The 23,168-nt window shown below is 45.5% G+C and overlaps 1 protein-coding gene across 6 annotated transcripts in view; it reads right to left on the minus strand.

The window, feature by feature from the left end:
• MIER1 (MIER1 transcriptional regulator) overlaps nt 1-23,168 on the minus strand; it is a 37,712-nt gene that overhangs the window by 12,420 nt on the left and 2,124 nt on the right. For 4 of the 6 annotated variants that reach the window (XM_041421312.1, XM_041421313.1, XM_041421310.1 and 1 more), the window contains 6 exons: nt 11,274-11,298; nt 10,008-10,153; nt 6,002-6,169; nt 2,804-2,936; nt 1,123-1,187; nt 733-805 (listed from right to left, as the gene is read on the minus strand). In XM_041421312.1, coding sequence (XP_041277246.1) covers nt 733-805; nt 1,123-1,187; nt 2,804-2,936; nt 6,002-6,169; nt 10,008-10,106 — 538 coding nt within the window. In that variant the 5' untranslated portion in view covers nt 10,107-10,153; nt 11,274-11,298. Of the gene's footprint in view, nt 1-732; nt 806-1,122; nt 1,188-2,803; nt 2,937-6,001; nt 6,170-10,007; nt 10,229-11,273; nt 11,299-23,168 lie in introns of those variants that run through there. The other 2 variants (XM_041421309.1, XR_005953898.1) reach the window with 2 other exon arrangements.

Here is a 23,168-nt window from a genome sequence, read left to right on the forward strand (position 1 = left end):
GGGGATTGAGGTAACTGAGCAGGAACTTGGGCTCTAGGAGGGTCCAGGCTTTGTGGTGGTTATTTAAAAACTAAATTCTACGAAACTACAAAGAAATCCATTCTCATTGACCTGCAATGTGAGCAAATCCTTAGGAATGGGCTGAATGGGCAGGAAAAAACTTTAAACCTGGGTTTAAACTGGATCTGCCTTTCCTGACAGCATCCAGCCAAAGCCTCTGCTTGTTTCCTTTTTCTGCTCCCAGCTGGGTTTAAACTGGATCTGCCTTTCCTGACAGCATCCAGCCAAAGCCTCTGCTTGGGATGAGGGGAAAAACTGCTGGGGAAAAGAAAATCCACAAAAGCAGAACTTCTTCTTCCTGATTGAAGAGGTACAAAATGTGAAAACCAAAGCTGCTGGCACCATTTTGCCCTTTTTAATGTGATAATCCAGTTCCAGCAGTACAATTTCTCCATTAGCTGTTTCATTTCACACAAAAGAAATCCCTAAGTGAAGAGGTTGCAGCTTGTGTGGATCACTAAATCAGAACCCAAGGGTTCAAGAGGCACCAGGCCAAGAATAAAATCCTTCTTTTCCTCTTCCTCCAGCTCTGCTGAAGCACAGGATGAGCTCTAGTTTGATGATGGTGGCTCTAATTGTCACTCATTTATTAAGACACATGACATCAATCCAGTCTTTTCTTTCTCCTAATCAGACATTAATCCCAAGCAGCAATAAATGGTCAAATCTCACCTTTTTCATTCTCTTTGTATTTGCAGGTGCCAGCTGGAATTTCAGCTTGGAACATAGAGCCCACCATGATTTCCTGATTGGAATAAAAAGAAGAAATGAGGCCACCCTCAGATTTTTTGTTAGTAAACAGGAGCATGACCACATCTTTTTTTCCTCCCTCTTGAAACTTTCATTGTTTAAAATCTAAAAATGCAATGAACAGGTTCAAAATTGAAGACAACTATATGAATATGGATTTTTGACTGTTTGGGGAGGATTTAAAGACTTCTCATTAGCAAACCTCTCCTATTTACAGGGAAAAACTGCAGAGGATTTAGGTGCTCCACAGAGCTCAGAGTTACCCAGTAACAGGTTAATTAATTATTCATGAAATGTGGGCTGAATATTTACCTTTTTCCAGTCTTCTGAGGGAATATAATCTTCATCTTCTTCAGATTCCTCCTCTATTTCACTATCTGCAAGGAATTTTGCAGACATTTGAGCCCAGAGGAGCAGGGCTGGCAGAGCCCAGCAGCCCTGCTCCCTCCCTCCCTCCTTATCTCAGGGACACTTCTGGGGACAACACTCATGGCTCAGCAGTGACAAGATTAAGAAATGACCCACCCACATCTGGACTAAGATACAAGTCAGGCTCTGAGAAATTGAGACATAAATAAAAACACCCTTAAATTTTGTTACTAAAATCAAAATCCTTTTCCCTCAGCTTTGAAGGATCCCCATCCAAGTTTATGCTAAATTTGTGGGAATGTTTTTGTGGCTTTCAACCCTTTCTCCATCAGCTCCTGGTTTAGTTGCTGCTGTTTTTTTCCAGGGAATTTCAGGTAGATCTCAGCAGAAGGTGGGAGAAATCTGAGAGTGTTTCCTCCTGGGATTTAGGAGCCTGGGATGCCCAGCAGCACTCCCAGGAGATTATTTGGGATAAGGACTGGCAGGAATGTTAAGCTCTTTATGGTACAGGCCAGCTGCCTTTCCCAAGGTGCTGGTTTCTGTACAGGATGTGATACAGCAGCATTAAAGTTATTTATACATTAAATGACATTTTATATAAAGCTGAAAGCTGTAGAAACCCCCAAACCTAATGCAATACACTTGAATTAAGTTAATTCTGTGCTAAAAAATAGGAATTTATTGAAGGCATTTGCAATCCTCTGCACAGCTACACACTTGGCAATTGTTCATTTAAATCTAAAGGTCCTTGTCAATTTTGGATTTAAATAAACCACAAATTAATAGTTGCATTTCTACAAAAATAATCAATTGTAAGATATGGTGAGGGACCTTTTATTTGTTCACAGAACAGAAGGAATTCAAATAGCAGCAGCCACTTTTATTGAAGAAAGATAAAATATCTGCTGTCCCAAGCAGCCCAAAAGGGTCAGATCCCATCAGGGGAGATTCCAGGGAAATCAGAGTTCAGGGGATGCAAAATCAATTTGTAAACAAAATAAGAGTGAAAATGATCAATTCAGTGCTGGCAACAGAATCAAAAGTGGAATTCTTGAAGCAAATTTTCTTCTTTGTGAGCCCCACCTTCCACTATTTCAGGGTTAACAGTTCTTGGCCTTTCCCAGATTTCACTGCTTTTCTATTTCTGAGGAAATCTGTGTTCTATTTGTAGGAAATTTCAGTTGATTCTTCCCTTCAGGTGGACTCTGAGCTCCTCTGGATGAGGACAGAGCCCAGGTTTTAGCAAATAACCAGGTTTTAGCAAATAACCAGGAAATTTCAGTTGATTCTTCCCTTCAGGTGGACTCTGAGCTCCTCTGGATGAGGACAGAGCCCAGGTTTTAGCAAATAATAATTAATTTTAACCTGTAAAATGTCAGATTTCAATTCCAATTATTCAATTTCCCCCCAAATCTCCTCCTGTCTTGTAAAATCAGAGATGATCTCCTGTCCTTCCACAGATCCAGCAGAGCAGCTTCAGCCCTCAGCTAAAACCAGGACTTCCCTTCTTTGTTTTCAGCACAATTCTCATCAACAGCAGTGCCATGAAGAGGAAAACTCAGTATTTTTAGGGCTCAAAATGCATTTCTGGCACAGAATACTGGGATTTTGGGGCTGGACTTACTGGTATCAAAATATTTACAGCGCCGAGGGCGAATGATCTCCTGGGGGTCTTGAGAAGCAACAGATGGGGCTGGGTCATCGTTGGAGGACTGGGTCTCATCTTCCTGCCCTGAGGAGTCCTTGATGGTCTCCTCCTGCCACAAAAGAAAATAAAAATCAATTAGGGAAAAAAATCAGCAGCACCTCAGTTATCCCTGGCAGTGAGAAATCTGGTTTTGGTAATATTTTATCAATAGGTTAACCCCCAAATCTCTTTATCTGTGGCTTGTCCTGGCTGGAGCCAGCAAAAATGTAAATTGTTAATGTGTGAACACATTCTGTGGTTGTTTTTTAAGTAGATAAAATGTAAAGATTTGATTTTTTAAATTCTCATCATTTTTATTGAATTTCATTTCAATGAAATTTTACTTTGGTCTTTAAAATCCTTACTTAGGCATTGTCAATAAAAAGGGAAGGGAATTAGATGGAAATGGCACCTTTCATAAAAATCCATGTGAATTGAGTGGTTCAACCCCACAGGAACAGCAGGGCTGGCTCAGAACATTAAGCCAAGACCAAAAATAGGAATAAATTCCTGTATTAGAACAAATTCCTTTATTAGTAACATTTTAATGTGTGAACACACTCTGAGGTTGTTTTTAAGCACATCAATAGAACAGCTAGACTGTAACAAATCAGAAATATGGACCCAAATGAAATCTGAATCTTTGCTTTTTTAATCCTCATGGTTTTTATTGAATTTCATTTCAATGAAATTTACTTTGGTCTCTAAAGCCCCTTCTTAGGAATTTCCAATAAAAAGGGGAGGGATTTAGATGAAAATGGCACCTGCCATAAAAATCCATGCGAACTGAGTGGTTCAACCCCACAGGAAGAACAGGGCTGGCTCAGAACATTGAGCCAAAAATCCGAATAAATTCCTTTATTTGTGCACAAACCAACACAACCACGGGAATTATTAGAAGCAGAGAAAAGGAAAATGATAAACATTTTTTTAAATGGATTTTTGGTGCTCCCAAGCCCGCCGTGTGTGCACTTGGTGCTTTGTGCTGGACACACAGGGGCTGTTTGGCACCTCCCGCAGGCAGCAGAGCAGTGTCACATGTGCAGCTCTGAGCAGATTAAAAACAGCAACCAGCTGAGTGCAGGGAGCAAAACGGGCTGAGCAGAGCTGGAGCAGCAGAGCTCAGTGACCCACAGCGATCCCACAGCGATCCCACACTGATCCACAGCGATCCCACAGTGATCCCACAGTGATCCCACAGTGATCCCACAGAGATCCCACAGCGATCCCACAGTGATCCACAGAGATCCCACAGTGATCCCACAGAGATCCCACAGAGACCCCACAGCGATCCCACAGCGATCCCACAGGCATTCTGATTTCCCTGAAGGGTACCACATTTGAGATATAAACTCCAGCTGGCAGCTTAACTTAATAAAGGAGCACAAATACATGGCAGTACAGGGGACTTTGTCAGTACAGCAAGTTAACACACAGGACATACCAAGCATCCTACAAAGCTTGTAGCTTCTTTAACTGGGATGGACTGAGGCTGCTCCCAGGGCTGGGATGGACTGGGAGGGACTGGGGCTGCTCCCAGGGCTGGGCTGGACTGGGATGGACTGGGGCTGCTCCCAGGGCTGGGCTGGACTGGGATGGACTGGGGCTGCTCCCAGGGCTGGGCTGGGCTGGGATGGGATTGGGGGTGGCTGCTCCCATTGTAGGGCTGAGATGGGCTGAGCTGGTGTGAACAGGGCTGGGAGTGGGGGCTCCTTGCTCCCAGTGCAGGGCTGAACTGGTGTGAACTGGGATGGACTGGGGGCTCCTTGCTCCCAGTGCAGGGCTGAACTGGTGTGAACTGGGATGGACTGGGGGCTCCTTGCTCCCAGTGCAGGGCTGAACTGGTGTGAACTGGGCCAGTGCTAAGAGCCCTGAGGACAGCCAGGATGGCATTTGTGCCAGGAGGGGCAGAGCAGTGAGGGCACAGGAGGAAGTGACACTTCAGGAGCAGCACCAAGCTCAGTAAAATGAACATTTGGGTTTCAGTTTGATTCTGCACAGGATTTCTGAGGTTGGAAAAGCCCTCCAGGATCATCCAGTCCAAGCTGGGACCCATCCCCACCTTGTCACCAGCCCAGAGTGTCACATCCAGGGGTTCCCTGGGCACTCCAGGACATTCCAGCTCTTTCCAAAGCCTGACCACCCTTTCCAGGAGGAAATTCTCCTGAAAGAATTTTCCCTGAAAGAATTCTCCCTGCAGCCTTCACGTTACATAAGTTTTTCCCCCTCCCCTGAACCTTTCCTGATCCAATCTCACTCTGGATCTTCCTTTTGAACTGTTCAGCCCCCACAAAGAACAATCTCCAGCACCTGTCAAGGCAGCTTGTAAATCCCAGGAACTTCAGTTCCTGACTCAGATGTACCATTCCTCATCCTGGGTGCCATTCCAGGGATTCTCAAATAGGTAAGGGTACCAAAAGCCCAGAATGGATCTCTTTTAAAGCCACATTAGGAAATGAAACCTCCTCTAATGCCTCAGCTTTTGTGTCACTGACAGTTCCAAGGGGTATCTTAATGGAATTCAGGATCCAGCAGCTGTGCCCATGACAGGACTCTACATTCCAAGTAGAAAAATCTCTTTTTTAAAATCAGAAAAATATTTGAAGAGAACACAGAAAAGGAGTTTGAAGATGCTAAGCTCAAAACTAAACATTTGGCCAAGATACTTGAAGCATCAGGTTCAGTTAATTCAAGTACAACCAGGCTGGAAAAACACAATTTAAAAGGCTCAAGCTGGAAAACCTGCAGGATTTCCAAGACTCAGAGCCACAGTTAATCCAGCTCCACACTTGTGCAGTTTCAATAATCAGCTTTTCTACTCCAAGTAAGTGTTCAGCTGTATCTCTAAAGGTGTCTGCAGGCATTTAAAACCTCGGTGCTGAGGCTCTGAAGGACAATTCCCACCCCTCCCATGATGCTGCATCCAGGGATTTCCAATTGCCTCTGTCTGGGATGAGAGAGGGAATTAAGAGCAATTATGAGAAATACAGACGGGTAATTAAGAATAAACCTTGTTAGTAAAGCAAGGTTTATGAAATCAACTCTATTACAAATTAGCTCTGCCACGACCCGAGACACTGAGTGGCGCGGGTATGCAAATAATGAATTTACATATGCAAATGAGCACACATTTACCTTGTTTTCCCCGCTGCAGCCGCTGTTGTCATCGTTATCGACATCATCATCATCTTCTCCCTCCTCCTCCTCCTCTTCTTCCTCCTCCTCCTCCTCCTCCTCCTGCAGGGGCACGGTGCCATCGTAGCCGTAGCGGCTCAGCAGCTCCTGGATGGGCATGTCACTTTCCTGGGCAAATCCCAACAAAAATTGGGAATTAACAGGGATATCCCACAGGAATTCATCCACAGCACCATGGCTCTCACCAAAGCACAGGGATCAGGGCACCCACACCAAGAATGGCCATTGATAAAATAGGAAGTTTGGGCTCTCAAGGAAAATGTGGGGTTTCTGTGTGGGATAATTTCTTTCCCAATCCTTAATTTATTTCCAGCAGACCTCGCACCCCAACAGGATCTCCTGGATAAGCATGTCACTTTCCTGGGTGAAATTCAAACAAAAACTGGGAATTAACAAGGATATTTCATCAGAATTGCTCTGCAGCATCAAGAGTCTCACCAAACCACGGAATCAGTGGCACCCACACCAAGAACAGTCATTCCAAAAGGGATGGACTGGCAAAATTGGAAGTCTGGGATCCTGAGAAAAATGTGGGATTTTTGTAGATATTGCTGGGATATTTCCACAGGGATTAACTGGGATATTTCCTTGATGCTCTGCAGCACCATGGCTCTCACCAAAGCACAGGGATCAGGGCACCCACACCAAGAATGGCCATCCCAAAAGGGATGGATTGGCAAAATGGGAAGTTTGGGCTCTCAAGGAAAATGTGGGGTTTCTGTGTGGGATAATTTTTTTCCCAATCCTTGGTTTATTTCCAGCAGAACTCCTGGATCAACATGCCACTTTCCTGGGCCAAATCCCAACAAAAACTGGGAATTAACAGGGATATCCCACAGGAATTCATCCACAGCACCATGGCTCTCACCAAAGCACAGGGATCAGGGCACCCACACCAAGAATGGTCACTGTGGAGTGGCAAAATTGGAAGTTTGGGCTCTTAAGGAAAATGTGGGTTTTTTTTTTTTTTTTCTGCAGGATAATTTATTTCCCAATCCTTGACTTATTTCCAGCAGAACTCCCACCACAACAGGAACTCCTGGATGAGCAAGTTGCTTTCCTGGGCAAAAAACTGGGAATTAACAGGGCTGTTTCCACAGGAATTGCTCTGCAGCATCAAGGTTCTCACCCAACCACAGGGATCACTGGCACCCACACCAAGAATGGCCATCCCAAAAGGGATGGATTGGTAAAATTGGAAGTTTGGACTCCTAAGGAAAACATGGGGTTTCTTTTCTGCTGGATAATTTATTTCCCAGTCCTTGATTTATTTGCAGCAGCCCTGCCACCCCAACAGGATCTCCAAGGGGCCGTGCAGCTCATTACAAGGGTTTGGTTTTATCAAAACCTTCAGCACCCAGAGCAAATATTGGAATAGTTACTGGAAATATTGGAATATTTGTTGGTATTCCCTGCACTGCCCAAAACCAGCTGGAAATTGTGGTTTTCAGTACAAACTGGTGGGAAGATGGGTGAAATGTGTGTCAGCAGCAGCTCCTGAGTGACTCCCAGAATTCAGCTCAGTCACAGCACCTGGCTGGAACATGGAATTCCATCTTTTAGGGGAAGCTGTGCTCCAGGGACAATTCCAATTTCATGTTGTCTGTGTCAGTAAAATATTAATTCCCCATCAAGTGGCACGATAGGGACAGAGTTCCACAATTCTGGAAGATAAAACTCCACCCAAAATGCTCCCCTCAATGTCCCTGACCTCTCATTTCTCTGAGGGTTTGGATGGGGTGAAGGATCCCTGACACCCAGGGAAGGACAGCAGGAATTTTTATTTCTCATTTATTTGAAGCTGCTTGGTTCCAAACCCACTCCCAGCAGGAAACAAATGTGCTAAAACCTTAAAAAAAATTATTAAAAAATCATGAAAAAGCTGGTCCACTCTGAGGAGACATTTCAATTTGCACTGTCAGTTCTCAAATTAATTCAAGTACATCAAAGGCTCCCAAACTCTCACCTTTATTAATAAAAATTACTAATACACACTATTAATAAATACTTTTAATTAAGTTTTATTAATAAATACTATTAATAACATTGCTGGCTCTGCTAATTAATTCCTTTATTACTTTTAATCCTCAGTGTCCAGCCTCTCTGCCTAACTGAGATTTTTAAGAGCAGAAATTCTCAGGATCATTTAAAAATTCTCTCTCAAAGCATCAAATCCTTTGTTTACTATTTGGAATTGTGTGCTTGCTCTAAATAGTTTTTTCTTAGCATCTAATGCACATTTTCGCTGATAATCAGATATTTTTAGTTATTGGCTGACCTTACACTTCCTATCCTAAGGGCCTGCACTGATCTGATTTCTGGAAACATCCCAATAATCCCAATGACAAAAGTGGAGTTGGTTGTGCTCTGTAAAAACAAGAGTGACAGGGGTTATCAGCACTTCTTATCTGTGATTTATTTTATTTTATTTCAAAGAACTAAGCCATTCCACCTCTTATTCCCCTGCTCTCTGGTTAAGCTTTACACCCAGTCATACAAAAACCATGGAATTAAATGTTGAGTCCCTGGTCCCCATCGTGCCACTTGATGGGGAATTAATATTTTACTGACACAGACAACATCAAAGGCCTGGGCTCTTAATTAAACCTGGCAGCAGAGCCAGCAGAAAAATCCTTTTTGAATCATCCAAATGTTCTCCAGGACATTTTGGAAAAGAATATTCTGTCTTTAAGCACTCCTGTCCCACAGAGCTGAGAATTAAACATGAAAAATTGGAATTTGTAGGTATTTGGGAATTATGGAACAGGGATATCACTGATCCTGTGCTACCCAGCAAAGGGGGTTTGTATTTATAATATTTTTCTCAGGTTAAGCCTCTTAACTTCAAATAGTCCACTGCAATTCCAGGAGCTCCAGGGCCCAGCAGCTCTCCAAGAGAAAACAAAAATTGGGATTTCTTCATCACTTCAGGGTATTGCAAAAATGGAAAAGGTGAAAAAATGAATATATTTGTTTATTATTTACCCACAGCTAGAGGTAACCACTGGCTATGAGGGGATAAACTGAAGGGTTGTAATGTGGTGAGAGAGTTATATGAAATATGAAGGGAAAAAAACAATTTTCAATTTAAACCCCACATGAGAGACACGTGGAGCTCCATTCCTCATTTAATCTACATAAAGCACATTCAGATTCACCAACTATTTATTTATTTTTATGTTTTCCATTTAGCATCGAGCTGGAAATTAGCAGATTAAAAAAAATGATAATTTCCACTGGAAATATAGATTAAATGGAGTAAATTAATTACAAGTCCTATTGGCAGAATCACTCAAGCTAAAGAGGATTTGTACATCAAATATTCATCTGTGAATCATTAATGATCTGCTCTGGAGGCCAACAAGGCCACAGACAGGATCTAAATTACTTTGCATTTATAATGAACCCACTTGGTAATTTAAGAATATTATTCCTGCCTGAGAAATTATTGAAGACAATACAGATGTGACAGCAGAACCAGAAATAAATTAGCATTTACACTGGAAATATTGATTAAATGCACTGAATGAATTTAAAGTGCTATTGGCATAATCATTCATGCTTAAATAGGGTTTGGACATCATTTCCTCTGCATCTTCCTTTAAATGAGGATGTTCCTGAGTGCTCCACTAGTAGACAGTATCTGTATCAAAATGCACAAGAAATGTGAATTATGAGGGGTTTTGTTTTAAAATAAAAATCTACAAGCACTACTCAGCTGCAGCTGGAACCCACGAGTTTAGTCAGATGATATTTTAATTTATATTAGTTCCAAAATTCACATCCTAGAGATGCAAAAAGCAACTAACCAAGCATGCTATGTTGATTCTTGGTGAGTTTATTCAGCCTTTCTCCCCCACTTTATTATGTATTTATTAATGGGTGCATGGTGGGGTTTTTTAATCCCTGCATGTCTGGTGGTTTGGGACCCCTCCAGGCCACCTACCCTGTTAAGATCCTCTATTTCAGATCTGAAGTTTGTCTCTCCTTCCATCATCTCCTCCTCTTCTAGCGTGCGCTCGTCGTCGAAGTCGTGCACCAGCATGTCAGCGGACGGGTCGAACTCATGGTCCTCAGAGGCTGCTGAACCTCCTGGGGAAAGAGCCACAGCACCCCTGCACCTCACACTGCTGGGCCTTTGTTTCCTTAGGGAGGCTGCGAGCACAGCTGGGAGCAAAAATTCCCATTATTGTCCCCGGCTCCTCTGGCTCTGCCCGGCTGTCCAGGGAAATCGCCCCTGCGGGAGATGCTGGCAGGAAGCACAGGAACCTCCTTCTGCACAGCACACTGGAAAATTCTATCTGGGAGCATTTCAGCCTCAAACAATCACAAACCTGCCTCCATCGAGCTCCACAGAGTCAAAACCTCACAACTAAAAACTCAAAAACCAGCTCACAAATAAAAACCCAGCAAATCAAAACTCCTTTATTTGTGGGCACCTTCCTCATTCACAGCTGCAATACAAAAAATGCCTTTTCCAAAGTTCCCACTGACCAAGTTTCCCAGTTCTGCAGAATTTCATCTGAATTATTTTCCCCCACCCCTTTTTTACCCAGTTCTTTGGTGCCATTTGGGGACAATGACAAAGCAATGGATGCAGGAATGCTTTGGCAGATGTCACTCAGCCATTTCTGATTTTTAACCCCAGCCCTGCTCACATTTTCTCTTTTCTGCTGATTTTTAATCCCAGCCCTGCTCACATTTTTCTCCTGATTTTTAACCCCAGCCCTGCTCACATTTTTCTGCTGATTTTTAACCCCAGCCCTGCTCACATTTTCACTTTTCTGCTGATTTTTAATCCCAGCCCTGCTCACGTTTTCTCTTTTCTCCTGATTTTTAATCCCAGCCCTGCTCACATTTTCTCTTTTCTGCTGATTTTTAATCCCAGCCCTGCTCACATTTTCTCTTTTCTGCTGATTTTTAATCCCAGCCCTGCTCACATTTTCTCTTTTCTCCTGATTTTTAATCCCAGCCCTGCTCGTATTTCCCCCCTTTTATTCCCTGGACAATTTAAATTCCATTTTCCAAACCCTGCCCACGCTAAGGGTGTGACAGGGAGGAGTGACTCTAAGGTTTAATTATGGAGCACTTAATTATTTCTCTGAAAGAAATAAAACCTCAAGAGGCAACAACAATCCAGCTGAAGGAAGTCCTGGAAAGTTTTTCCACTCATAGGATGCCAAAACTCTTGGAAATTATTAAAAAGATTTACCTGGGCTTGAAGACTCAACAGAAGGCTAAAAAAAAAAAGAAAAGAAAGGAAATTATTTTTGCTATGTTGAACCTGTAAAAATGAAATTATTCAGCTGATACAGAACAACTCACGGCAGAAAAATAGATTTATAAATAGTAATTAAATTTATTAATAAATTTATAAATACTATAAATAATTAAATTTATAAATAAATGTATATGTTTATAAATAAAAATATTTACCAAGGTAAATAATGCTTTCACTTTAGCTGTGATTGAATTCCAGGTATAAATTCCCTTTCCACAACACAGGGATATCCCAGATTCCACTGCCAGTGAGTCTCAGTTTAAGAGGAATTATTAAGGAATTATTTAAGAAGAAGCTGAGCACATATTCCATGTTCTCCTTCAATTCAGGGCCACACATTTTAAAAGAATCTCAAATCATAGTAAGAATTCCTTCCAGAATAAAGGAAAAATCTATTTAATCTGAATCACCAACCCAGCTGCGAGGAAAAAAACAAAAAAACCCACCAGAAAATATTATTTTTGAGATAGAGAAAGAAAATTATTCCTAATAATCCAGGTACCAGAGCCCCTCTTTGGCCCAAAATTTGGTAACCTGGTCTTTATAACCTCCACAAACAAATTCTCCCATAAAATCCTGCTTTCCCTGTGCCAGTCTTGAACCTCCTGGGGGAAATTTGCATGTCAGTCATTCAGAGCTCATTTGTTTGGCTAATTCAAGCAAATGTTCCCACTCTTTTCAGGCACACAGGAATGAAATGTTTATTTCCAAGGCAGGAAAAGTGAATTTTCCCCGTGGTGCTCCTGTCACCTCCTGCAAACTCAGACATTGTTTGGCACCACGGATTTTGTTATATTAATTAATGTATAATGCTGTCCTCAAGGAAAAATTTGGATTTTCTGAAGGATTTTCCTTCTCTTTGCCTCCTTCTCAACTCAGCCTACTGATGCAGCAAAGCAAAAACTAAACCTGAAAACATTCTGTCTGATTTGAAGATTTTTCTATCAAAAGCTAAACCTGAAAACATTCTGTCTGATTTGAAGATTTTTCTATCAAAAGCTAAACCTGAAAACATTCTGTCTGATTTGAAGATTTTTATATCAAAAACTAAACCTGAAAACATTCTGTCTGATTTGAAGAGCATTATATCAAAAGCTAAACCTGAAAACATTCTGTCTGATTTGAAGATTTTTCTATCAAAAGCTAAACCTGAAAACATTCTGTCTGATTTGAAGTTCCTTTATATCAAGAGCTAAACCTGAAAACATTCTGTCTGATTTGAAGTTCCTTCATATCAAGAGCTCCTCGAAGTGAGAAGAAAGAGACCATCACAGGGAATAATTTCCCTTACACATCTGCCTCCCTTTTGTGGGAGTCTCCAGTGTATAAATGAACTCCAAAAGTGTGGAGAAAAAGGAAAATGCAGAATGTAAACACTGAATTCCTGGCCAGCATCCCATCCACCCCTGCCCCTGGCAGTGGGGAGCCATTCCCTGTGTCCCCTTGTCCCCAGTCCCTCTCCAGCCCTCCTGGAGCTCCTCAGGATTCCCACAGAAATTCAAATTAATGGGGAAACACCACAAACGTTTTTGCAGGTCGTTGCACAACACCAGGGGAAGTTTTGCTAATCACTACACCCAAAAAAGTCTTTATTTGCAAAGATTATCCTAATAAATTCCAGAGTCCAGAACTCCTGATCTGGAGCTGAATATCAGGATTAGCAGCAAGGACTGCTCTGTATTTGGAGTTTTGTTTGTCTGATGAACCTGGATAATTAACAGAATGCAATACATGATCATTAATAAAAATTAACGGAGTCTTAATGTGTTTATTGCAGCAATCATTGCTTGGAAACTGTGGGAAATGAATTTGTAGAGAAGTCTTAAAGTGTGACACAACTATTTCTTAATTACAATTCACTATAAACATTTCTTAACATATCAACTTTCATCACACTGTATTAAAAACACCTTAAAACCAATAATCTGCAATTACCCCTTGTAAATCCTGCTATAATCCATCTTTCATAATTCTATTTCTCCAAAATATCTCATCTTTTTTACAAAACCACCCTTTAAAACTTGTTCCTGATCCCATTTCTCTCTCAACAACACCTATCCTGTTCCATTTCTAAATCAACATTTCCTATCTCAAGATTTACATGCAAACACACACCGAGTGAACCTTCTGTCAGACTTGAACATTTCTCCACAAATCCATTTCCCACAGGAAACCAAGTGAATTCCATGTTCCCAGGCCAGGAGAAAAGCCATGGAGAGCTTCCCCTTTTCCTCCTGGAAAGGGCTGAGAGCCACTGAGCAGCTGATCAGGCAAGGAATCCACCCCTGGAGGTGTCCCCAGCCAGGTGCAGGTGGCACTTGGGGACAGGGACTGATGGGATGGACTCCCTGATCTTCAAAAGTCTTTTCCAACCTTAATTCCAGGATGAAAAATTATTCCAGCAATGACTCTGCCCTCCAAGGAACAGAGCTGGATTCAAAGGCTTGAGGTGAATTTATTCTGAGGGATAAAATATTTTCCTTAGTAAACAATAAATTCTGCAAATATCATCTTAGAACTCCTCTTAAATTAAAATTATTAAGGCTTTAGCTCTGATGTAATTCCAGGTACAAAACCCCCTTTCCACAGCCCAGGGATACCCCAGATTCCACTGCCAGTGAATCCCAGTCCAAGAGAAATTATTCCTGTTTGAAGCACAAATTCCCTGTTCTCCTACAATTCAGGGACACTCTTTTTAAAGGAATCCCAAACCACAATGAGAATTCTTCATGGAAAGAAGGAAAAGCCACTCTTAAAGCCATTAAAATGTGCTGTTATTGGGAGCCTCTAACACAAATTGACACTCATTTTGCCAAAAAATAGTCTTTCCAAAGGTTCCCTGCTTCCCTGGATAATTTTTGCTGCAACAGAGGAGTTTTGAGGAGGTCTCAGTTGCAAAGCAGTTTCTGGATTTATCAGTCAGTAGTGCCAGCCTTGATTTTTGGTGACAATCCATGGGGAATTCTGGCTGGTCCATGCCCAAGGGGCTGACCCATCTCAGCTCCAGCCTGGGAAGGGAAGTTCTGGGGAAAGGCCTGGGTGCAGAAGGAAAGCCAGGACATAAAGCAGGGATAAGGGGAGTTCAGGGAGCCATGGCTCCAAAACCCAGCCCCAAAAGCTCTCTGCCCCTTCTCCCGGCCTTTGGCACCGACATCTGCCCTGCCTGTGGACTCTCCTGTCTGCATTTCCTGGCTTTCCAGTCTGGCACGAGCTGCCAATCATTTCCTGCTTCTATTTCCAGCCCTGAGCAGTGTCACACTCCAGCTCATCTTTATTAATGCCCAGCTGCAGCCCTGACCTCTGCCACCACCCCAGTGCCAGCTGTGCCAGCCCGGCCCGGGGTGTGCTGGCTCAGCAGCCCCATCCCCCTGGCACCATTTTTCCAGCCTCTTCCTGACTTTGTCCCACCAGTTTGAGGCTGGACATGTGGAAAGGAGAGCTGGAAAACCCTCCAGTGCCAGGCTGGCAGCACAGAGGGTGAAGGAGCAGCCTGTGGTTGAAGAGTTGTTCCAAGACAACGCCTGCAAGGCTTGCTCAGTCCCATTCTGTGCCTCCAAGGGATGGTGGCTCTGGCCAGGGGACAGCAGATGGCTTTGGGGGCATTTAATGATGACAATTTCCCGGCACTGGCTAAGGGTAGATGGCAGATCCACGTTCCTAAGGATGGCATGGCCATGGGACAGGAATTCCTGGGAAAAGGCCACTCCTGTTCTTCAGTGGAGCTTCATTTTCTGCTCTGCCATTCCCAGGGAAGCACAGAGCACTTTTTGCCTCAAGAGCACTCGTGGGAACAAAGAGCTGCCACCTATCAAAGGATAATGGGATCCAAGGCTGGGAGAGAAAAACACAAGAGAAAAATCGGGAACAGTGACAATCCACAGGCAATGCACACGCTGCAACTGTTCTGAACTGCACCATCAGCAAAGGTAACAGTGACTGCCTGGTGGGAGCTCAAAGGAATGAAAATCACCCAGGGACTCCATGGACACAAGGAAAAACTGCAGTGAGCAAGGACTCCTGCTGCATGGACACGCCGAGGAGCACGCCTGCCAATGCTCCAGAGCAGCCTGAGGGGACCCCAGCTCAGAGGGGCGCAGGAAGCAAACCTCAGCAAAGAAAGAAAGGAGAAACACTGAGTCTCAAACCATCAGCACTGCTGCAATGCCACCGTTTGATTCCAGGGGTATTTTCAGGGATCTCAGGAAAGACAGGACCTCCCAAGGTTAGGGACACCGGCAGCAACAACCGGCCAGAAGATCACATGCAATGTATTTCCAGATGTATCCAACAGGATATGGGATGGATGGACAGATCCCATCCAGACCATTCCCCAGGCATGGATATGGGATGGATGGACAGATCCCATCCAGACCATTCCCCAGGCATGGATATGGGATGGATGGACAGATCCCATCCAGACCATTCCCCAGGCATGGATATGGGATGGATGGACAGATCCCATCCAGACCATTCCCCAGGCATGGATATGGGATGGATGGACAGATCCCATCCAGACCATTCCCCAGGCATGGATATGGGATGGATGGACAGATCCCATCCAGACCATTCCCCAGGCATGGATATGGGATGGATGGACAGATCCCATCCAGACCATTCCCCAGGCATGGATATGGGATGGATGGACAGATCCCATCCAGACCATTCCCCAGGCATGGATATGGGATGGATGGACAGATCCCATCCAGACCATTCCCCAGGCATGGATATGGGATGGATGGACAGATCCCATCCAGACCATTCCCCAGGCATGGATATGGGATGGATGGACAGATCCCATCCAGACCATTCCCCAGGCATGGATATGGGATGGATGGACAGATCCCATCCAGACCATTCCCCAGGCATGGATATGGGATGGATGGACAGATCCCATCCAGACCATTCCCCAGGCATGGATATGGGATGGATGGACAGATCCCATCCAGACCATTCCCCAGGCATGGATATGGGATGGATGGACAGATCCCATCCAGACCATTCCCCAGGCATGGATATGGGATGGATGGACAGATCCCATCCAGACCATTCCCCAGGCATGGATATGGGATGGATGGACAGATCCCATCCAGACCATTCCCCAGGCATGGATATGGGATGGATGGACAGATCCCATCCAGACCATTCCCCAGGCATGGATATGGGATGGATGGACAGATCCCATCCAGACCATTCCCCAGGCATGGATATGGGATGGATGGACAGATCCCATCCAGACCATTCCCCAGGCATGGATATGGGATGGATGGACAGATCCCATCCAGACCATTCCCCAGGCATGGATATGGGATGGATGGACAGATCCCATCCAGACCATTCCCCAGGCATGGATATGGGATGGATGGACAGATCCCATCCAGACCATTCCCCAGGCATGGATATGGGATGGATGGACAGATCCCATCCAGACCATTCCCCAGGCATGGATATGGGATGGATGGACAGATCCCATCCAGACCATTCCCCAGGCATGGATATGGGATGGATGGACAGATCCCATCCAGACCATTCCCCAGGCATGGATATGGGATGGATGGACAGATCCCATCCAGACCATTCCCCAGGCATGGATATGGGATGGATGGACAGATCCCATCCAGACCATTCCCCAGGCATGGATATGGGATGGATGGACAGATCCCATCCAGACCATTCCCCAGGCATGGATATGGGATGGATGGACAGATCCCATCCAGACCATTCCCCAGGCATGGATATGGGATGGATGGACAGATCCCATCCAGACCATTCCCCAGGCATGGATATGGGATGGATGGACAGATCCCATCCAGACCATTCCCCAGGCATGGATATGGGATGGATGGACAGATCCCATCCAGACCATTCCCCAGGCATGGATATGGGATGGATGGACAGATCCCATCCAGACCATTCCCCAGGCATGGATATGGGATGGATGGACAGATCCCATCCAGACCATTCCCCAGGCATGGATATGGGATGGATGGACAGATCCCATCCAGACCATTCCCCAGGCATGGATATGGGATGGATGGACAGATCCCATCCAGACCATTCCCCAGGCATGGATATGGGATGGATGGACAGATCCCATCCAGACCATTCCCCAGGCATGGATATGGGATGGATGGACAGATCCCATCCAGACCATTCCCCAGGCATGGATATGGGATGGATGGACAGATCCCATCCAGACCATTCCCCAGGCATGGATATGGGATGGATGGACAGATCCCATCCAGACCATTCCCCAGGCATGGATATGGGATGGATGGACAGATCCCATCCAGACCATTCCCCAGGCATGGATATGGGATGGATGGACAGATCCCATCCAGACCATTCCCCAGGCATGGATATGGGATGGATGGACAGATCCCATCCAGACCATTCCCCAGGCATGGATATGGGATGGATGGACAGATCCCATCCAGACCATTCCCCAGGCATGGATATGGGATGGATGGACAGATCCCATCCAGACCATTCCCCAGGCATGGATATGGGATGGATGGACAGATCCCATCCAGACCATTCCCCAGGCATGGATATGGGATGGATGGACAGATCCCATCCAGACCATTCCCCAGGCATGGATATGGGATGGATGGACAGATCCCATCCAGACCATTCCCCAGGCATGGATATGGGATGGATGGACAGATCCCATCCAGACCATTCCCCAGGCATGGATATGGGATGGATGGACAGATCCCATCCAGACCATTCCCCAGGCATGGATATGGGATGGATGGACAGATCCCATCCAGACCATTCCCCAGGCATGGATATGGGATGGATGGACAGATCCCATCCAGACCATTCCCCAGGCATGGATATGGAATGGATGGGATAGATCCCATCCAGTTCATTCCCCAGGCATGGATATGGAATGGATGGACAGATCCCATCCAGTCCATTCCCCAGGCATGGATATGGAATGGATGGACAGATCCCATCCAGTCCATTCCCCAGGCATGGATAGGGAATGGATGGACAGATCCCATCCAGTCCATTCCCCAGGCATGGATAGGGAATAGTGGACCAGAGCTGGCCAGTACCATTCCCCAGGCATGGATGGACAGATCCCATCCAGTCCATTCCCCAGGCATGGATATGGAATGGATGGACAGATCCCATCCAGTCCATTCCCCAGGCATGGATGGACAGATCCCATCCAGACCATTCCCCAGGCATGGATATGGAATGGATGGGATAGATCCCATCCAGTTCATTTCCAAGGCATGGATATGGAATGGATGGACAGATCCCATCCAGTCCATTCCCCAGGCATGGATAGGGAATGGATGGACAGATCCCATCCAGTCCATTCCCCAGGCATGGATGGACAGATCCCATCCAGTCCATTCCCCAGGCATGGATATGGAATGGATGGACAGATCCCATCCAGTCCATTCCCCAGGCATGGATGGACAGATCCCATCCAGTCCATTCCCCAGGCATGGATAGGGAATAGTGGACTGAAGCTGGCCAGTGTCCCTGTGACTGCCGAGAGGCAAAGGCAGCAGAGACGTGTCAGACATGGAAACATCCCCAGCGCTCCCCTGAAACACCTGCCTGGACTTTGGGATGTCTCCTCCCATCCCTTGGGATGCCAATGACACAGCTGAGCTGGCACTGTGACAGTTCATTTCGTCCAGGAGGCAGCAGCCTTGCCCAGTTTATTCCAGGCAATTCCCAGGGCTGCGTGCTGCCAGGGGATGGCCAGGTCTGATTCCAGCATGTGGAATGGACTGGGATGCTCCAAGTGGGATGCACTGAGCTTTCTCTTTCCCCTGCAGCAAAACCACCTGAACAGAAGGGAAAGACACTGCACAGTTTCACTCCCACCCACAAAACTTGTCTTTGCTGACACCTTTCACACTGTTTAACAGAACTGATGAATAATGAAACATCTTTAAATTTACAGAATAATCTGCAGTGTCTACAAGACAAATACACACGTTGTCCAAACTGACTCAGTTATCTTTAACAGATACTGAAGTGCTACATAAAACAGTTAAAAACTAGAATTAAATTCTCTTTATATTGATAGAAATATGCCTGACAAGCCCATCAATTTGTTCAGGTCTTGAACTCTGCAACAGGAAAGTATCCCAAAGTTTATAAACTCAGGGAAGTGCGGCTGCTCCAGACTGAGCAAGCTGCTGGAGGAACAGGAGATGAGGCTCCCTGCAACTTCCCCAGGAGAGCTTCCCATTCCAAGAGAATTCTGCAGCACCACACCAAGGCAATCAGAACTCCACCTGCCCCACCTGAAGGACACAGTTCCACACTTTATCTCCTATTTATTTTCACTCCACCATCTTCCTTAACTTCTGGCAATAATCAAAAATATCATGCTAAGAAAACTGGGATTTGATGGAGTGATTGGATCCTGCTATAGAATTCCAGAAGCAACCAGCCCCAGTCACATGCCAGGCAGCACAAGGAAACATTCCTATGGACAATTTGTGACGTGAATGGATTAGGAGGGAAATATTAATGCAGCCTGGGGCTTCTGGCCAGGAAAAGGCTCAAAAAGAAACAACTTTACAACAATTCCAGTGTCTGCCTAAATCCCTCTGCTGCGTCAGGGAGGACTTGAAGTCCCGACTGGAAGCCCACAAACATCAATGTTTTATCACATGTGAAAAATATCCCCAAAACTCTTCTGCTATGACAAAAGAACTCAAGGGTCACCCTCTTTTTAAGATTAGAAATGCAGAGTGCCACTGTATCCCTGCAATTCCTTTGAGGGAATCCAAGCAGTGCCTGTAACCAACGACTTAAGGGTTTATTCCCTCGCCAAGGAAGGGAAAATCCAAAATTCCCAGCTCTCCTTTAGGTTCACTGGTACCTCAGTGCAGTATTCCACAAACACTGCTCAAAATGACACAAAGCCCTCAATCAGTTACAATCCCAGGAAAAATATGATTGACTGCTGTCAATCCCTGATTTTAAAGGTGATTTAGATCAGTAGAAAACCCGGATTTAATCTATTTTGACCTTGTTCTGTATCCAGGAGCTCCTCAAAAACTCTGCCTGTTCAAACAGCTCAATTAGCAAACACGTCAGTGACTGTGTGAACTTTACTGCTGCTTCCTACTACACCTTAGTTCAATAAAAACACTAAGAAAGGAAAAAGGTTACTAAGAACAGTTATCAGGTCACGTACTCCTTCAGCGTTCTGTCCTGAAGCTGCTTCAAAACAGAAATCAGAAAGTAATGTTCAAAATATGAAAACAGAATTCAGTGACATTCCCAAAGCTTAAAACTCTTCAGCTGAAAGCAGCAGAACATTGAGGAAAATAGAAATTTTTCCAGACAATAGGAATTTATAGATGACTTCTTAAAGCATACCACGCTAATAAACTGATTTTTTGGTTGAAAACAACTAAACTTTCAGAAATTTAAAAACATTAAAGTGCACTGAAAAAATTAGGTTGAGACATTTAATTGTCCACTGACACCACAAGAGAGCTCCTGCTTCTTCCCATACTTTCCCAACACCAGGAAATGCCAGCCCAGATTTTAAACCCCTCAGAAATTCACTCTGCGGAAGCAAAACTTTAAGATCTTATTTCAGCAAGTCAGAAAATTGAGGAACCTCAGAGGTTCTGGGTGAGAGCCACAAGGAGCTGCTCAGCTGCCTGCTGGAGGTTTGGGAGAAACAGGAATTATGTTCCAGCATCAGTCACGGGGAAGGGAATCATGGAATCCTTTAGGCTGGAAAACATCTCCAAGACCATTCCAACCATTCCCAGCACTGCCAAGGCCACCACTGCCCATGTCCCCAAGTGCCACATCCACAGGGGTTTTGAATCCCTCCAGAGATGGGGACTCAGCCCTGCCCTGGGCAGCTGTGCCAGGGCTGGAGAACCTTTCCAGGAAGGATTTTTCCCAAATATCCAATCCAAACCTGCCCTGGCCCAGCCTGGGGCCGTTCCCTCTGCTCCTGTCCCTGTTCCTGGAGCACAGCCCGACCCCCCTGTCCCCCTGAGCCTCCTGGGGATCTGCTGGTCCCTCCTGCTGCCCCATTCCAGCTCCAGCTCCTGTGGGATCTCTCCCTGCTGGCCCTGCAGGAAGCTTTTAGGTTCCCAGCCAGAGATGGATCAACCCATGGAAGCTCAGGGACATGACACAAAAGCAGCAGGAGGAGCAGGATCTCCCCTTTCAGGATGTGTCAGACCCCCTCAACCCAGAACTAAACCAGCCTGCAGGTAATTCCAATTTATGCCAACCAAAAATCAGGGATATTTAGTCCCCAGTGCTCCCACCTCTCCTCTGACCACACATGCCCACCCCTCTTTCCCACACAGCAGCTCTGGTACTCCTCCTAATTCACTGGAGGACAACAAAAAAACCCAAACCCTCATCTCTTTCCCTTGAGTTTTGCATGCTCAGTATCCTGGCAAGTGATGTCCTGTAGCAACCTGACTGGTGCATCCCTTCATGGAACAGAAGGAACAGCAGGAATTGGGCACTTCTGGAAACTGCAGCAGGTACTGAGCTGCCTCTGTTCAACACAAAAGTCTGACCCCAGCTCCTGCAGTTTTGGGACCAGAAGATCTCATTCTCTCACTTACATTTCACTCCAACACTATAAAGGCTGAATTAACAAAAACCATGCTCTTTCAGCTGCTAATCGAGCTTTTCAGCCCCAACCTTTTCTTCTCAGGAGGCATTAAAATCCTTATTTTGGAGAAAATCTGTGCGTATCAGCATTCCCTCCACCAAAAGCACCCTGTAAGCAGCTTAATGCAGGATACTGTAACAGTCACAAAGCTTCAGCTGATCTTAAGTTAGTGATATTTTCTTTCCAATTTATGCCTGGAACAAACTTCTGACATGCTGGAATATAAGGAATCACGTAAAAGTAAAAAGATGCCTAACACAGGTTATTAATCCCAAATTTAATATATATTCAAAATCTTTCTTTTTCCCTTTGTCTGCCCTGCGTTCAAATCGCTTCTGCAAAAGCGAAGCAGCCCTTTTGGTGAATTTTAGTTTCACTTTCTGGCCTCCAGCCCTGCTCTCCGAGGAGCCTTCCTGAGCAAGCCAACAGGCTCCAGAGCCAGGCTGGGCTGGGAGGGCTGTGCCTGTCGGATCCCCCCGCTCCAGGGTGGCTGCTGAGGGCGGCTCCTGTGCGCCCCTCACAGCGTCTGCCGCTGGCACAAAGGATGGCAAAGAGGGCAAGAAGCACCAGTCTGCACCTTCCCACCCACATTTTGGGGATCTGCAGCTCCTCCGGGCAGCTGGCTGACACCAGAGCTACGAGGAAATGCCATGCTAAGGAGAATTCCCACTGTTCCCTGTGTATTTCCTAAATTCATCAAATCCTGGGATGCTTTGGGCTGGAAGGAACCCTGAACACCATCCAGTTCCAACTCTGCCATGGGCAAGGACACAAACTGAGCTGGAAACTGTATCTGGGACCTTAAATCACTCCCAGTATCAATTTTTTAAAATTATTACTGTTTCTCCATGCAGATGCAACAGTTGCCCGGGGATGAACTCCAGGCACTGCAGCCCCTGAGCTCCTCCAGGGCGGATCAAACGCTGCCCCTGCCCCTTCACCCCAAACAGGGCGAGGAATTCACCTCCCAAAAAGCCAGGATTAAACCCCTGAGCGCGACACCGAGCCTCAGCCACATCCACAAGGAACAGGCAAAGGTGGCCGGCCCCAGTCCTGGAGGGATGGATCTCCCTGCCCTGGCAGCACCAAGCCCAGCCCGGGGAACGTGGGGCTGGCACAGGACACTGGGGTTAATCCACGAGAAAATGGGCAAAACCCCCAGCCAAACAGCCCCAATACCCACAGCA

This window comes from Onychostruthus taczanowskii, unplaced genomic scaffold (assembly GCF_017590055.1).
Source record: "Onychostruthus taczanowskii isolate IOZ18803 unplaced genomic scaffold, ASM1759005v1 scaffold7, whole genome shotgun sequence".
In the NCBI taxonomy this organism is placed as follows: domain Eukaryota; kingdom Metazoa; phylum Chordata; class Aves; order Passeriformes; family Passeridae; genus Onychostruthus; species Onychostruthus taczanowskii.